This window comes from Sparus aurata, chromosome 6 (genome assembly GCF_900880675.1).
Source record: "Sparus aurata chromosome 6, fSpaAur1.1, whole genome shotgun sequence".
NCBI classification, from domain to species: Eukaryota; Metazoa; Chordata; class Actinopteri; order Spariformes; family Sparidae; genus Sparus; species Sparus aurata.
The window spans coordinates 7,777,309-7,795,593 of record NC_044192.1 but is presented as its reverse complement, the minus strand read 5'-3'; the positions used below and the strand labels follow the sequence as shown (position 1 = coordinate 7,795,593).

General features: G+C 42.5%; 1 protein-coding gene across 2 annotated transcripts in view; it reads left to right on the top strand.

Annotated features, from left to right (window-relative positions):
- The window catches only part of LOC115582856 (filamin-B-like), a 68,687-nt gene that overhangs the window by 24,890 nt on the left and 25,512 nt on the right, over positions 1-18,285 (top strand). For both annotated transcript variants that reach the window (XM_030419078.1, XM_030419077.1), the window contains exons 2-15: positions 4,071-4,180; positions 4,354-4,489; positions 5,519-5,616; positions 7,977-8,124; positions 9,170-9,288; positions 9,441-9,518; positions 9,656-9,818; positions 10,110-10,310; positions 10,399-10,536; positions 11,160-11,286; positions 13,288-13,424; positions 13,804-13,997; positions 14,223-14,336; positions 14,697-14,840. In XM_030419078.1, the coding sequence (XP_030274938.1) occupies positions 4,071-4,180; positions 4,354-4,489; positions 5,519-5,616; positions 7,977-8,124; positions 9,170-9,288; positions 9,441-9,518; positions 9,656-9,818; positions 10,110-10,310; positions 10,399-10,536; positions 11,160-11,286; positions 13,288-13,424; positions 13,804-13,997; positions 14,223-14,336; positions 14,697-14,840 (1,907 nt within the window). The remainder of the gene's footprint in view (positions 1-4,070; positions 4,181-4,353; positions 4,490-5,518; positions 5,617-7,976; positions 8,125-9,169; positions 9,289-9,440; positions 9,519-9,655; positions 9,819-10,109; positions 10,311-10,398; positions 10,537-11,159; positions 11,287-13,287; positions 13,425-13,803; positions 13,998-14,222; positions 14,337-14,696; positions 14,841-18,285) is intronic.

Genomic DNA, 18,285 nt, shown 5'->3' with positions numbered 1-18,285 from the left:
CCGTTACTCACAAAACTGTGTCGGCAAGGACACACACACACACACGCGCACACACACACACACACACACACACATATTCATACACACACTCATATACACAGTGTGTAGTTCCCTTTATGATCCTCAGTGCTTCGGATGAACGGTCTGAATGAAATTAAGTTCAAGGACAAAAGATATTTTAGTAAATAGATACATTTTAAAACAGTAACATTTTAGAACCTGATCTGATTGCACCACAGCTGTGGTTCTCCACATCTGAGAGTCCAAACACACCAAACTAATCAGAGAAATCACAGTGACGAAGACCGACTGTTATGTCGCTTCACGTCGCCCGTGTCTTTGACCAGAAAGCTGCACTGGAACGCACCGTGAGGCCTTCAGCCCCCAGCAAACTAGCTCGTACGTTCTGCCTGCGTCAGAGGAAACACCTCTCTGTACCACCAGGTGGCGATATGCTGTATTCGTCAATCAAAAAGGGCGACCAGAAGACTCATGACTTCATATTCAAACTGTTGTTAAGATGTGAGATGAAGATAAAAGTTACAGTGAATGTAGAGCAACAGAATGTAAAAGAAAAGAAAAATCACATCCCCACTGGCGACCCCGCAGATTTTCCACGACCTGCTTATCTTAGTTTTTTCCTCCCCCCATTATTTGTTAAAACAATGGGGGAAAATGTCTAGTTGTTTGTTTGACCCGGCCATAACCCACAGACTGTTAAACTGGTGACAATGGTGTCCATGAAAGGTCAGGGACCGTGCACCAGATGTTAGTGAGGAAACCATGTAAACACTTTGTATGTACGCATGTTGCTTGGGGTCACGTAAAAACCAAAAGAAAAATTGTTGTCTTTTATTGTTGAACATCATTGTTGATGAAAATGAATCCAGCAGAATCTTTCTTGGACGAAGTCATATTGTAAAGTTTTACTCGCGTTACATTTAGTCTTGTTAGCGACTTCCTCACTCTCCGAATGTCCTAAAGCGACAAATGAACAGCACGACTGGTTGAATAAAAGAAAGATTTCTCTGTGTTAGAACAAATGTTGGAAACACTAATGGAAGTACAAAACATGACAAATTAGATAAGTAAGGTCTCATTGTTTTTAGATATTTTAATGCAGAAGTGTTGCATATTATATCTTTATCCTTTTCAAAAACATCCACTTCATTTCAACTTTAGCTCTTAGCTCGTAGCTCTTCACCTAAGTGTGTGTGTGTGTGTGTGTGTGTGTGTGTGTGTGTGTGTGTGTGTGTGTGTGTGTGTGTGTGTGTGTGTGTGTGTGTGTGTGTGTGTGTGTGTGTGTGTGTGTGTGTGTGTGTGTGTGTGTGTGTGTGTGTGTGTGAGAAAGGCCGCTGACTGGCGCTCATTGACAGGATGTTTGCTGGGGAGGTGGCTGGCGGTGACACACACCCACACACTAACTCACGCAGGTGTGGCAGATCAACCGGAGAGGGCAAAAGAAAGGAGGGAAGAGAAGGAGGGAAGAGAAGTGTGGGGAGGAAGGAGGGAAAGCCACAGAGAGATTGGAGAGAAGTGTAACGTAAAGACATCAAACAGGTGGAGAAGTGAAAAGGGTGTAAAGAGTGTAAATGAGTGACAGGAGTTGAAAAAGACGAAGAAAAAGAGACAGAAACGCAAAGAGATAAGAGTGTGTTGAGTCTGGCAGCTGAGGCGGAGATTAGGAATGAGGAAAGCAGTATGTCGCAACCTCTCTGCTACATATGTGTGTGTGTGTGTGTATGTCAGAGAGAGTGTGTGTGTTTGTATGTGTGTGTGTGTTGAAGAATATCCTCCGTCACTCACCGTGTTGTGTCACCCGTGGGTGAGGCAGCGGTCTCCCAGAGCTCCACCTAAAACCTGAGTTGCTGAAACATGTTTGGGCCACAGCTGGCCCGCTGACAGTGAGGCAGAGCTGGAGACTCACCAGGTGGATTTCTCAAACACACACTCGAACACTGCGAGGACACGACACGGTTACATAAGAGAGCGGAGACGGACATAATTTGGTAACTGTGAAGGTGTGGAGGCTCTGGACGAGATCGTTTACTGATACGTTCTGTTAGAGATCTATGATTCCAATTATATGGACCGTGAAGTGTGTGGTGGCCTGTAGAAAGTGTTGTTGTTGGATTATTTTTACAACTATGTGGGCTTTATTCGATAGGACAGCAAACAGGATGAAAGGGTGGGGTGGGGTCCAGGACTCGGCCTCTGTGCAGTTCTGCATTCTTAGAACCGATACCGATAAAAGGAAGTAAAATGTTCTGATATTCATGTTTCGGCCCGTATAAAAACATGTTTTGCGCTGATATTTTACCGTTAAACAACTTAACTTTATTTTACTTGACACCAGTGCACTGAAGCCATGAACTCCATTTGGTGTTTAATATTTAAAGATTTCATCAAGCATCTTTTACTGGATTACAATGTATGAAAAATAAGAGTTTTCATATCAGCAGATCAGGCAACATACAGGACTAAAATGATATATTTGTGATAGACCAGTATCAGCTAACAGATTTGTCAGTGGGGCTCTAGTTTTTTATGAAATATGATATTAGGCTTATTGTGCTTCAGGGGAAAACAGTCAGAGGTGATTTGTAACACAGCAGAAGTCACATATTTCATGAATAAGGAGAGTGATGTCAAACGAGATGCGTCAGGATCCGTCTGAATAATTTCTTGCGAACATTCTCTGAATCAGAGCTGCGTGTCGCAATGTGGGGAACAAAGTAGGCGTGTAATGATGAAATGATACACATCTGGAAACTGATCCGAGTCAGAGACGCATCTGTGTCACTGTACAACCCCGATCAGAGCCAACACATCCGGGAGAAACTCAAAACAAGAACTTGCAGATTCTTCTAGTTCCCATGCCACGTTCTCTCGCTGCACTCCTGAGGTTGTGGCGCGTGCGTGGGTGTGTGTGTAACTCACCCCTCCAGCTACGTTACCTGCTCACATACCTGCTTCAAACCAAATGTTGGACTGACATGTGTGTGACACCTTTTACATCACATCTTCAAAGCTCTGTGGTGCTCAGGAGGCAGAGGGGCTCATCCGCTAATCACAGAGTTGTCCTGTCCAGATGTTGACGTGTCCTTGAGGCGTAACACTGAACCCAGAGCTGCTCTGGATTGCAACAAGTTCTCTTAAACGTAAAATATTGATCTCATTTTATCAATAAAACTGCTTTGTGTCAGTGAGTAGTGGTTCTGTTTAAACTCTGACATGGTGCTCTGTTTTTTATTTTTTTATTTTGAACTTTAGAAGAATATCATCTAGGGTTATTTACCACAATCTTTATCTCTGACTTCCTTGACATATTCAGCCTCAACCTCGGGCGTCGAGCTACTTTGACGCAAATTGTAATAAAGTTTTTTTGTTATTGTAGATGAGAGATTAAAAATGACTGGAATGTTTTGTCTGCTTCACTCTGAACTCGGTGTGCTGCAGCCAAAGATTAGCTTATATTACCGTGTGTGTGTGTGTGTGTGTTCTGGTGTGAGGTACCAGCTGGTACAGTGAGGTCTGGTTAATGAGAAGCATTGACCCGGCAGACTCTGCTCTCTGCTCTGCTTTTAGAAGGTTAAATGAAGCTAGCGGCCACTTTGTCACTGACTTGTAGTCAGTTGTTTTGTTTCACAGGTCAAACTCGCACAATTTTTCATCCCTGTTGTAGATAAACGTAATCCTGTGGGAGTGAGGGGCCAAACAGCAGACTGAAGCTGTGGCGTTTTTAAAAAATGGATGTTGGCAGTTAAATGTTACAGACTGCAGGAAGTGAAATGATCTCAACTCCTTCTCATTATTTTCTCTCCCTCATCATGTGGACATAAATTTGATTGAACTGAATTAAGCAGATTTCCATACTTAAACATTTGAATGTGTTTTTCCTACCTTCAAGGTGGCCATTGAGTTATTTTTAACTCAGTCGTTGCTTTCCTGCTGCTTTCTGGTCCCAGTCGGTGCTGTTGTGACGCTTCAGGACTGTGGTTCTTTGGGTTGTGTAATCTCTAGAGTAGTACGTGAATCTGACCTCAGGTCTGTTTGTTTCTCTCCTTCAGACTCTAAAGCCATCGTGGATGGGAACCTGAAACTGATCCTGGGTCTGATCTGGACTCTGATCCTGCATTACTCCATCTCTATGCCAGCCTGGGAGGGCGAGGATGAAGAGGTAACATCCGGATTAGTTTTATTAACTTCTGTTCATCTGAAGACGCCTCAGGACAAAAAAACCCCAAACATTTAATGATGAAACCTTTGTTAGAAATCAGAGAGAAAATGGAGAGCAAAATAAATACTTGACTGATTGTATGAGGGCTTTGTTTTCGTTTCTTTTCTTTCCAGTCGGAGTCAAAGACACCTAAACAGCGTCTGCTGGGCTGGATCCAACACAAAGTCCCTGATATGCCAATCAAAAACTTCAGCCAGGACTGGAGTAACGGCAGAGCACTGGGAGCGCTGGTCGACAGCTGTGCACCAGGTACGCTGAGTCTCTGAGAGTCTGTGAGCTATTAGGCCACTTTGATAACAGGAACTTTCTAAGAGGACCAGGAAACTTTTGAAGAAATCCGGAACTTAACTTGTGTTTGACAGAAAGAACCGCAGAATAAATTCAGTTCCAGCTGCGATAGAACTTGAGTACAGCTTCTTCCATGAAACAAGGAAGTTCTCGAGTATTTATATTGGAATGCAAGTTTGACATTTCTTGATTTTTGTTCATGTTGAAGACAGAGTTTAGTGTCGATGCCAGCTGCGTGACTAATTTCCAAAAAAAAGGGAAGAGAAACAAGATTTCGTTTTTAAGGGATTTCCTTCTTAAGCAGATATAAATAACAATCACTCAGCAGAAGATCAACGAACAACTGAGTGTGTTTCATTATCTGGCATTTTCCAGTATTGAAATAAGAAGCAAAGACAGATGATTTTGTCCAAAGAGGTTTATGGTTTTTTTTTTCAAATATGTTTAATTATTATGTTGATAGAAGAGGACAGCTGTTAAACATCTGCTGCAAGAAAATCTTTTTTGAGCCTTTACATCAGTGACAGACGCAATAATACCCGAAACAAAATTAAGATTTGTTTCCTTTTTAAAGGTCCCGGTTACAGTTATAGACCCCCTCTACACATTTTTTTGGATGAACAGTATATATCATTTTGATTCAGATAATTTTTTTCTCCTTGAAATTACATTTACTCACGATTTCTTACTAAATTCTAGTATGCAGATACGTGTCATTTCGAAAGTGTCACATCTGGACACAGGACGTCTCCTACAGAACTTCACTGTGAAGTCCATTCTCAGTGTTTCTGCACTGAAGGCTTCTAAACTATGTCACAAATCACACTCGTAAAAATCATCCCTCTTAAAAAAAAATCAGATTTTCACTGGGCTGAAACTCAAACATTGAATTTGGTTGTTTGCTGGATCTCATTGTTGCAGTATTTTCTCAGCTGTTGTGTCTCTGTACGTTGTTGGAGTTGACAGTGTTGTTGTGCGTGCTGTTTGCAGGCCTGTGTCCCGACTGGGAGACCTGGGATCCAGTGAAACCAGTGGAGAATGCCACTGAAGCCATGCAGCTGGCTGACGACTGGCTGGGCATCCCACAGGTTAGATTCCCCTCTGACGCTGCCGTCTGCTTCATCACTGTGACCTTTAACCTTTAACATGTCCATGCACTTCATGGTTATCATTTCAAGACAGGCTAATAGACATTATATAATGAAAACTGAATGTAGAAAACTTAAAATAGATTTATACCAAGTTTTATGAACCTGTTGGCATGCTGTGCTCAGTCAAAACCTTCCCGCAGCTACTTCACATTAGAAGTCCTCCAGCCGATAAGTGTCTGAATGCGTCTCTCGGATAATTCATACACGTAGCGTACGCACAGCGGTGTTTAAACGTTTGCTTTGCATCTTATTTCACCTGCAAATATCTGACAAACATCGCACGTCCTGCGTTTTCTCTGCATCACGCAGCTCAGTAGAGGCAGAATGTGCACCGCTGTGAGTTTTCTCCGGAGGTCGAAGGTCGCCAGCAGCATCTCACACAGATGTGTTTGGTTTCCTGATTGTTCGCAGCGGAGGAAACTCACTGAACCTGAGCTTGTTTTTTTACACACTGTTGTTTGAGGCCGAAAGGATTCATCCTGCAGATTCATGAGCTGAAACGGAAATGTGTTATAATGACTTAACTAATGATTTTTTCCGGGGGCAGTCGGTCATTACAGAAGTGTTTGTCACTTTCAAAATGGGCGTTTTTTTAAATAATTAGTTAAAATGTCTTTCAACTGTTTCTCTGCAGATATGAAAACGATTCTTTTTCCTTAAGATTCTTCTTTGTGTTTACCTTGCAAAACAACCTTTGCTGTAAACATGACGAAACTTTGTTCTGCTCTGATCTCATTAATTATGAACCGAATGTTTTTTCTGTTACGGCTGCATGATGTTATGCTTCCTGTCAGTCAGCTGACACCCACAGGAAGGCTCCTCCTGAAATAACACGGCTCACAAACGTCAATGTCGCACCCATGATATTAATTCAGGGCATCTTTATTTGCTGGTACATTCCAGTCGAGGTTTGACAGGACCTGCAAAGATTGCTTTAAAAATGCTTTAGAGGATGTTGCACATGGTGATGACTGTAAAATGACACCGGTGTGACACAGAGTTCAGTGTCCTGGGCTGAACCGAGTTCCCTCGCAGCCACATTTCCCCCTAAAATCATCACTCATCTCCGTTTACGTCACACCTATGATTCACTGATGATGATTCACAGCCAATAAAAACCTTTTTATACCCGACGCTACTGTAAAAAAAATCATAAATGACTTATACCATTAAAGTTTTCGCTTACATCACCCTCTTTTTAAGTCCTTTACTGTATGGTCAGTGTATGTGGACACTCCTGTCCACATCCTGCGGCACTTTTTTTTTCCCCGGTTGGCTCCTTTTTTTCCACTGAAAGGAAATATTAATGCTCGAGCTTGGAGTGTATTAGACAATAATGTTCTTTCAACTTGAACCCACCGTACACAAAGCCAAATCCATAAAGAAATAGTTTACCCAGTTTGCGAGGAAGAACTTGACTGCTCTGCACTGAGCAGTGACCTCAAGCTCGTCCGGCACCTTTTGGGATGAACTGAAACTCCGACTATGATCGCCCAACATCACTGAAGCTCTTGTGGTTGAATGAGAGAAAATCTCTGCAGCCATCTTCCAAAATTAGGTGGAAAACTAGAAGAGTGATGGCTGTAGGAGCAGCAGATTAACGCTCCACACCTGACAAACTGGTGAACTTTATGACGATGATGAAAGATTTTTAAGATACAGTGTCAGACTGCAAGCTGATCACGGTGAATTTCAATTATCGGAATGATCCTGATTGGGATAATTGTTAATATTCTCATGCTGTCGTACAGTCTGACATAGATTACTGCAACAAGAGGAGGCGCATCTTCACAGTTATTACAAAATCCTAAACCTGTCACCACGGCTTGCCCTTTGTATCCCCCACAACAAAAGTTAATCCGGATGTGTGGAAATGTTCAACACCAGCACTTTGCCCTACGTCTCTGTTAGCACAATATTCTTTAAATGTAAGGTCACGTGGTCAAAGTATGTTTTAATGCCTTTTAAGGGTTAATGTACGTTTTTGGATGAGTTGTAGTTATTTCGGCCAGGATAATAGTGACATAACATTTTGAGTCCCATGCCCAGTAAAGATCTCGTCACAGCAGTTTTACATTTAAACGGGTTTACTCGTTTATATACAGCATCTTCCAAAATGACTTCAACCAGAGAGATAAATATCACGGGACAGACAGTCAAACAGAAACTCTGACAGAAGACGAATCTGCATTTATCATCCTTCATTGGCAGCCCAAATCTGCTTTTAGGGATATTCAGGTGTTATTTCTGACAAACCTCTGAACTTTCTATTTGTGTGCGTGTGTGTGTTCGTGCAGGTGATCACTCCAGAGGAGATCATCGATCCCAGTGTGGACGAACAGTCGGTGATGACGTACCTGTCTCAGTTCCCCAAAGCCAAACTGAAGCCAGGAGCTCCCCTGAAACCCAAACTCAACCCCAAGAAGGCCCGCGCATACGGACCAGGTACACACACACACACACACACACATATACACACACACACACACACTCACACACACTCACACACATATACACACACACACAAACACACACTGAAGAGGGAAGGTACCATACCACGAATAAAGAAGATTCATACACAACAACATACAAACAAACATTAAAAGTAATCAACATTTTTGTTCATTTTCATTATATGTAGTCAAAAACATCTTCACGTAGCTTTTAGGTTACTTTTAAAAAAAGGTTTTTTCACGTCTGGGTGTTTACTGAGTAACACGAGAGCCTCCGTGTTTGTGACCTGTTCCTCTCCATGTGTTGACTAATGGGAACACTGGAAACACGGGTCTGTCTGACAATGTGAGGAAGTGAGCAGCTGTGAGACCAAACAAAGGACCTCACTCATATAAGACACACACTCACACACAGTCACTCACACACACACACACACACACACACACACACACACACACACACACACACACACACACACAATCAGCCTCAAACCGTAATTGTAACCCAGAGAAGGAAATCCCTGGAAACGGCTTTACTGAAAACACACACTCACAGCTCTGTTTCCAGGTGGTTGTGCTCCAACCAACAGCAACACTGCCTGTGAAACCTGTAAACACACTTTAAGATGTGAAATTGGTGGATTTACCCTTTAAAATGATCAGAGTGTGCCCATAATTAGAACCCAAGATGGCAAAACATTCAGTTAATTATCATTCATGAGAAAGAACAGAAATGTTTGTCATTTAGATGAAAAAATTACTCAAAAACAATACATTTGAGAGCAAAACAGCTGTTAAATTACTGTCTGTGCAGATTATTGACTGATTGGTTTGATCAGTTCAGATTCCGATTGATTTTAAAGAAATACAATCATGCTGCCAAAGCACAAAGTAAATGAACCTACTGAAGTGGACAGTGCGTACAAACAATACATAAAAAGTTTAATAATTTAATAATCTACAGAAATGATAAATGGATAAATGGATATTTGAATTGATTGATTTGACTGACTGTACCTGATAACGTTCTCCTGTAGGTATTGAACCGACAGGAAACAGAGTGATGCGTCCTGCTGTGTTTACCGTGGACACGTTCAGCGCCGGTCAGGGTCAGATCACCGTCTACCTGGATCATCCAGACGGCACCAGAGAGGAAGTACGAACCAAATCCTCCTCTTCCTTTCTCTTATCTACTTCATTTCAGACTACAGTGTTTTCTCTCCTGTTAGATGACAGACCTGACACATGAATAACCTGAAAAACAAACCCTAACTTCTGTCTGTGTGTCTGTGTGTGTGTGTCGATCAGCTGAAGGCGCAGCCGAACGATGCCAAGCCAAAGACGTTCACCGTCACCTACATACCTCGAGTCATTGGACCGCACAAGGTGAGCTTCATTTCATTTTCTTTAAACATAATTTAAACAACAATCAATAGAATGACTAAATGTTTTTGGATGCACATATTATAAGCACTTCTCTTTCCTTTAAATGTCTCTGAATATTTGTTGTTTTTGTTTCCTAGGTGACGGTGTTGTTTGCCGGTCAGCCAATTCCCAAAAGTCCGTTCGAGGTGAATGTGGACAAGGCGCTCGGCGACGCCTCCAAGGTCACGGTCAAAGGCCCGGGAGTCGAACCCGTGGGCAACGTCGCCAACAAACCCACCTACTTTGACATCTACACTGCAGGTCAGAGAAATCACAGAGACTCGAACTTAAAGTTTACCCACAGGACGATATTTTTGGATAAGAATGCGAAGAAGCCTGGACTGGAGAGTCGAACATTGGCAGCTAAACCATTGCTTACTTTTGAACAAAAGAAAAAAGAAAATCCTTCTTCTTACAAATACAATTTTTAATCTAAAGCTGCTTTGTCGAGTTACCAATAAAAACATCAAAGATTTACTGTTGCAGAGAAACTGTGACTGAATTTAAATACCGACCTGTTAAAGTTTCCTCTTCTTGTCGTCCTCTCTGTAGGAGCCGGTACCGGAGATGTGACGGCCATGATCAGAGACCCTCAGGGCCGCCAGAACACCGTGGAGGTGATGATGGAGGATAAAGGCGACAGCGTGTATCGCTGCACCTACCGGCCCATTCAGGCCGGCCCACACACAGTTACCGTCACCTTCGGAGGGATGGTGATCCCCAAGAGCCCCTTCAGTGTGGACGTGGGACCTGGTGAGAACTCCAGTCCAGGACTTGTAAACATGGTAGTCATGACACCATAATACATCACATAATCACCGCTTCATGTGTGTTTGTCCAGCCTGTATGCCGGGGGCGTGCAGGGCGACAGGTCGTGGTCTCCAGCCGTCGGGGATGAGGGTGAAACAGGTCGGTGACTTTAAGGTGGACACCAGAAACGCTGGCAGTGGAGAACTGAAGGTGGTAGTCAAAGGGCCCAGTGAGTACAGTTCACACTGTCGAGGCTTTCTAGAGACACAAAGTGAAACCAGAACGTCTGCATTCTGTTCCTGAAGTGAGAAAAGGTCATTCATTGTCATAGTGAATGATGAGAGCTGTAGTTTTTTTGTCATGCTAGCAGCGTGGCTCCAGGTATGGCACTGTTTGTCAAACACTGACGGAGGAGTCAAACATCCACACAGACTTTACTCAAGTAGAAGTAAAGATACTTGTGTAAAAACAGACTCTAGGAAAAGTAAAAGTACTGATTCATCTTCTCTACTTAAGTAAAAGTAATAGAGTACAGGCTCTGAAATGTATTTAAGTATCAAAGTAAAACGTTTCCCTCTGAAGAACATTTCTGGTCAAAGCTAACTGAAGCTCACGTCATATGAATATAATTCAAAGACTATTAAACGTAAAGGTAGAATCAGTAGGATTTGTCCAAGCTGTCCTTAAAATGTCGACGTATCACTAAATTAATACGTTACTGATGAAAATACTTCTACTGTGAAAAGGTGATCAGTGCAAGTGAGGACGTTTCAACAGTCTGATGGCAGATTTACCAAAATGTACTCAGATTTGGTTAGTGATTACTCTGTTTGTGTGTGCGTGTGTGTTCAGAAGGCATCGAGGAGCCGGTGAAGCAGATCTCCAGTCAGGACGGCGTGTTCTCCTACGAGTATTATCCCAACAGTCCTGGCAAATACACAGTCTCCATCACCTGGGGGGGTCAGCACATCCCGAAGAGGTGAGCTGTATACTGCGTGTGTGTGTGTGTGTGTGTGTGAGCGTGCTTCAAACAATTACCTCAGCACATTACCTCATCTGATCTGAATGGTTGGATCCGCAGGGAAATGAGGACTTCAAGTCTGGGCTTCGTGTTCTCTTTGTCACCTCTCTGTAGAGCAGATTGAGATCGTTTTGTTCTTCGTTTTAATATTGGTATTTGGGGCTTAAAGCATTTCTGGGGTTTGGATGAAGGGTGGAGAGGCAAGACACAATGATGAGCAGCCGGACTTGCACAAACAAGACATGGATCACAAGTTAAAATACCTGTGATTACGTGATCGGATCAAACAAACATTTCAGACGTGCCTGAATGTGCTACATCCATAATCCAGAACAGAACCGTGCGTCCAGGCATCCTCGCAGGTCGTACAGGGTCAGAAAGTTCCCAGAATGAAGAAGCTGGCTGCAGATCTTAGGAGGGAGGTGTTTTAAAAGCTGTCCTTGAGCAGGTTTCTGTTTTACTTCATCAGCACTGACGGTCGAATCGCCAGCTAGTGTAACGAACACAAAACACTTTCTGCCACCCAAAGAAAGAGGCTGAGGAGGATTATCTCCACACCAGGCTGAAAAGCAGTTTGTTGCTGCACTCTCTGATTTAAAGTTTCAAGTCTGTTTCCTCACAGCTAGCGTCAGCGATGGGTGTGGTCACTTCAAGTCAGTTTTGTTTATATTGCCCAATATGACTTATAACCCTCAGAGGGCTTTGAGGCCTGTAGAGGACTCTACAGCCTTTCTTAAGACCCTTGATGTGTGGTCAGAACTGAGCTATAGAAGCTATAATGATACTGCAGCTGTACTTTTGGAAATTGCATTTAAGCCTCGAGCCCTGCTGGTGCTGAGCTGCTTCTCTTTCATGGGTCCAGATGTGCTGACGGTAAATGTCCAGACTAACAGGAACAGCTACAGGAACAGGTAGTCCGGTGACCTCAGCCCTTTATAAACAGCTGATGATTTAAATCGGGACAGGGAGGGCTGAAATCACAGATTAGGCTAAACAACGGCTCACAGGTTTGACTCCAGCTGGTTTAAACCTGCACGGCTGATGTGCTCCAACCTGCCTGTTAGAGTGTGTGTGTGTGTGTGTGTGTGTGTGTTGGAGGGAAAGTGATATTACGACACACCTTCAGCGCTCCGCCTCACAGATACAAGGTACATTTTTTGTTGATGATGAGTTCAGGAGCCTCGGGAGGAGGTACAGCAGTGGATACTTCTGTATCTTTTGACAGATATCACTGATGGTCTGTAGATGGTACCAGTGATGTTCTGGGCGGTTTTAATCTCCCGTAGTTGAGTCGTCGTCTCCTGGGCCAGTTTGTGCTGTTTCCTATCAGGATGCTCCTCTATAAAAGTTGTCCAGAATCTTGATCCAGAAGTCGGCCTTTCCTACATCTTAGGTTGTACAGTAGAGCCTGTGCCTTTCTGTGCTTTTTGAAGCCAGGCCTGCTCCAATAGTAATGTAATAATTACATCTTATGTCAGAATTATGTAGTTATTACTATTATTGTAGTTGGAGCCGTATTTTTGGAAAAGCAAACAAAGACAAACTCAATGAGAAGGGGAAAAATAAAGTGTGTGTGTGTGTGTGTGTGTGTGTGTGTGGAGACTGTAAATCCCAGTAGACAGTTTTATTTTGCGTGAAGCTAGTTTCCATCTGCACACACACACTTTTAGCTAGTAACTGCTGAAGACTGAATTATAGTTCTGTGAGGCTGTGTGTGTGTGTGTGTGTGTGTGTGTGTGTGTGTGTGTGTGTGTGTGTGTGTGTGTGTGTGTGTGTGTGTGTGTGGCATGTGATGGTTCACTCACAAAGCTGTCAACACACAAACACACACACACACACACACACACAAAGTCATAAAAACATTCTTACTGTTTTTATAATATGCTGTTCTGGTACCACGCTGCCTCAGAGATTTTTACTCATTCAGTCGGTTCTTTTCTCTCTCGTTCTGTCATTCAGCCCGTTTGAGGTGGTGGTGGGACGTGAGGCAGGGCCTCAGCAGATCCGGGCCTGGGGTCCTGGCCTGGAGGGAGGCATTGTGGGTAAACCTGCCGCCTTTGTGGTGGAGTCCATCGGCACTGATGTCGGGGTGCTGGGTGAGTCTCCAGTTTCACTTAATTCAAACCAGGAATCTTTGGGATTTGTCAGGCTGATATTTGTTTTCTGCTTTGCTTTCTTTGTTTAAGTTCGATTTGAAGCTAAAAGGCAAGGGGCGCCTACATTACCCATAATGCAATTAAGTTGTTTACATCGCTGGAGGCAGTTTATCAGATATCATGCAGCTTCTTCTGGAGCAACAAAATGCTTTGTACTACTTTTTCAAAGATGTTGTAGTACTCCCCAAAACCTGTAAACAAACTTTAACGTTACAGCTAGCACTCTGTAAATGCTTCACATTAGATTTGAGTGTTTGATAGCATTTAATCTAATCTCATTCCAGTGTCAAACTATCTAATCTGACCTGCTGTGTTCCAGGTTTTGCCATCGAGGGACCGTCTCAGGCTAAAATCGAGTGCGAGGACCAGAACGACGGGTCGTGTGATGTCCGCTATTTGCCGACAGAACCCGGAGAATACGCCATCCACGTGACGTGTGATGAGGAGGACATCGAACACAGCCCCTTCATGGCTCACATCGTCCCTGACAACCACGCCAGTGACCCAAATAAGGTCAGTGAGATACACATTTGAACTGGGAGAAGAGCTGCAATCAAACTGAGAGAATTTGACGTCTTGCAGAGAACTTTTTGACCAGGACTAAACACAATTCAAAACAGTAAAGAAAGGATTGTAATTGTCTTATTTCAGCCGACACCAGTCTATTAAAGTATGCAAGGTTTTCCCCTGATCGGCTCGGGACATCTTCAATAACTCATACTGGTTCTGTGGTTGTAGGTCCAGGCTTACGGGCCGGGGCTTGAGAAGACCGGCTGCCTGGTCAACCAACCAGCTGAGTTCACTGTCAGCGCTAAGGATGCTGGGAAAGGACCTCTGAAGATCATGGCTCAGGTAAGACGCAGAAATCTCCTCATGCTCAGTCAATACAGACACATACACCTTCTGAAACCAACAGAGGGTTTAATTCACGCATTTCATTACATCTTGTTTTTGCACAGATTTGTGTCTCATACAAGTGAGTGACTTGTTATTGATTCGTCTGTGCAGTGCTTAATTTAAAGGACAGGTTCAGGTAATTTCAAGTGTCTTAAAGCAATACTCAGGCGCCCGTAACTGGTCGCTGTCCAAACTTTCAGTGGAGACATTCCCTCGTTCTTTCATCCTCCAAACAAACGTTTGTATGCAGCCACATTTGAACTTTTGTATCTTTTTGATAAAGTGCTGACCAACTTTTAACTGTCTGTCTGTCAGGATGGAGATGGACTCCCAGTGGACGTGAAGGTGAGGAGTAAAGGTGACGGGCTGTACTCCTGCTCCTACACGCCCAACTCCTCTCTCAAACACACCGTGGCCGTCGCCTGGGGAGGAGTCAGCGTCCCCAACAGCCCCTTCAGGGTAAGCAGCCAATCACAGCACCCTGTTTCAAAAGGAAGTGATTTCCCGTCCAAAGCCGAGGATCTGGTTAAGACAGAAAGTGCTAAGGTGGTCCGATCAGAAACTTTAGTTAAGGCAGAAAGCATCAGAAGTGTCCAGTCAGAGGGAAATTTTAATGTGGTGCAGTCGAAACATAAAGGTGCGAGCAGTAAGACAAAGAAGCCTCTGATCATCATCACAACGTATACTGAGAAGAGGTTCAGCTACTAGTTCAGCTGCACAGGTAGAAGTGATGGTTCAAAAACAGGTACCGTTTTTATGCTAAGCTAGGCTAATTATCTGTTTCTTAAAAAGAAAGTGGATTTAAATTGTTGAAGCATTTAAAAAAAAAAAAAAAGAAATAAATAATCAAAATGTTTACTCAGAACAGTGCCAATATTTACAAGCTAGCTGTTTAGCTTCTACCAGATCGTCGTCTTTTTGATAATCAAACGTGTGATAAATGTTACGGGGAAGATGGCTTGGAAACTGATTCTACCTTAAAAAAAACATAAACACGGTGATGAAATGATCAGTTCGAAGACAAATGTGCTGACTTTAAAGATTTGGTCGTCTCCGATTTGAAGGCTGAGACATGCGACATGAAGAACTCTGAGTGTTAGTTTATGGTTTTTCCTAAATCTCTGAACTGCAAACTTGACCAGAATTTTGTCAGACTTTCATTTAAAAATAGTTTCTGGTATAAAATTGACAGAAATGTGTTAATAACAGCATAAAAATGTTTTATTGTTGATCAGTAAATATGATTGCCTTTCACTAATGTCCACTATATGATCAAAAGTGCATTTCCAGCTAACAAACTCTAATGTATTTTGATTGATTTTCACATTTCATATGTACTAGTCATGCACCATACTCACACTGTAACCTCTGTCTGTGCACTGTTACACCCTTTGGTTTGTCTTTTTTACTCACTAATCGTAACATTTTTGTAATTGAATGATTTAACACAAGTTGTTTGTATTTACACAAAAAACACAAAATGCACTTACAAGTTTTCCCTGCACTGTAACTTCTGTTCATGCACTGTAACTTTACCTTTTGTATTTACTAACACTACTTTTTGTGGAGCTGCAGCTGAACTTCACTTGTCTGAATCGATGTGATCCAAGCAACCGACCAGTGAAGAGCTTTTGTAATTTAACACCTGATCTGATACCAGTTTAATTTGAATTTATATTAACATAAGTGTTGACTAGATATATATCTGACACTATGACACATCAGCTGTAGGTACTTAATCTGACACACCTCATTCTTTACCAGCAACCAGCTTACATGTTTAAATTTGCAGAAATATGCATATGCATGGTCGTGATTACACATGAGTAAAAATAATGATGTAATGGCAGTTAAAGTGATTGTGTCTTGATCACTGTGTTTTGTAGAAGTACACAATTTTGTCAACTTTTGACCTATTTCTGTCAGTTTTTATGGTCGTGCTCCGGCCGCCAAGAGAACTCAACGCTCAGTCCAATAACACTTTTACACCAAATTTGGCATTAGCATGTATACGCAGGTTTTGTTAACGTTGGTTAATCCACTTAACAAACACCTTAAATGATGCCAGTTCTGTTTTTGTTTCTTTGCATATCACGTTCGTCATCATGCACTCGCTGGACAAACAGGGAACGGTAGAAAGTAGGGGAGCATAAACTTTATCGTACTGCTTCCAGAAGACATTAAACTTGTTATAAAAAAAGTGTTAATCATCAACATTCAGAAGTTGCTATGAATTGAGACATCTCGCTTCTTTTCTGATCTCGGATGAGTAGCACAGACCAGAACCCACAGAAGACACAAACACGGGTTAGTTTTCTAGTATTTTTAACTTCTCTTTCAAAGTCTGTGCTGACTATCAACAAGCGAGCAGCATTAACTTTGACACATATCACAGCGTCATGCCTGAAGAGTGGCTGATATCATCACACTGACCTGGGCGTTGTGTTCCCCTAACAGCTGATCTGAGGTGGAGATGATAAATACCTGTGACAGCTGAAGAGTTAATCGACCAGGGACTAAATGCTGATTGTACACAATCGCATTGAGGAAACATTATATTCATCATCTTGCCTCTGTTTCTTCAAACAGTGTGAAAGCTGGTTAAAGAAAATTCAAGCAAATGAAGAACAAATCCACACCACTGTGACAACATTTAAATGTTGTGTTTAGGGCAAAAATACACCTGATACCGATTATTAAGACACCTTTAGTTGAAAGCTGGTTGTTGCTGGTGGGAAGCCAGTGAGGGATCACATGAGCGTTGCTGCACTTGTGACTCCTGTTTATTGATTTGGGGCGTCTGCACAGAAGTTTATGGGATTTATGGATATACGATAAACATGCCAAGTATTACGTCCTCCAAGAGAAGCCGGTGGGTGTGAAACACTGAGTGATTTATGCTGCAAAGAAAGATGTGGAGCTGAGTTGAGGTTCAGATAAGTGAAGCTCAGCTGTTTTCTTCACAGCACTGAAACATTAAGTACACTCACACTACATCATGTTGAATGGAAACCTTTTCACCTTCACAGACCTGTGACCCCTGAGCTCCTTACTGTATCATCATTTAGGATGATTTGTGAATGGATAGAAAGATGTTTCATCATATTACATAATGCAAAACTGTCAATTAAATGATAGAAATGAACAAAAACACCTGAAACAGAGTGAAAAGGTTTTCATTTCACTGGAGTTATGCACTAACCGCTCTTCTTTACACTGTAACCACATTTCATTTTGTGTTTTTTAATCACAGTTTGAGAGATTTGTTGCTGTCAGGTTTCTGACTTTGGATTTTATCAGCTGTCTTCCCTTCTCTCTCTCTCCGTTGTTTATAAGGTGTTTATAGTTTTCAGCCACAGGGCAAATATGTCTCATGAGAAACTTCCAATGGGCCTTAGATCTACGTCTGGATAGGAGTTTGTGCGCTGCTCAGGTATTTATGACGGTGCCAGTAAACTTCAGGACACATTCCTTTCTTCTGTGTTGAGACGACAGAGGTACAAAGTCCAAAATGTATAAGATGGAAGAACTCTTTGGGTTTTAGAGGCTAAAGAGGAGAAGATTGTGCAATCCTCAGAAAATGATCAGACTGATCGTTTGGATCATGATCAGGTTTTTCTTTTGGCTCTGATGGATCACAAGTATTTCTGCTGGTCCACGTATCATTTCAACAGGGATGTTTGTACTTGTCTAAAAAGTATTATTCCGGGTTTAGAGCTGATGTAACTGTGGTGAGTCAGCAGGCTTGTTGTGAGCTGCAGCAGCCTGCAGGCCGCCTGGCACCGACAACACCTTTCTCCACTCTGAGATAGATAAGTAAATAGTCACACCCTGCTCTCAGCACTGCTGGGAGCAAACAGCAGCGACAGCTTTTCATTGAGGTAAAGGAGCAACTGTGACAGAG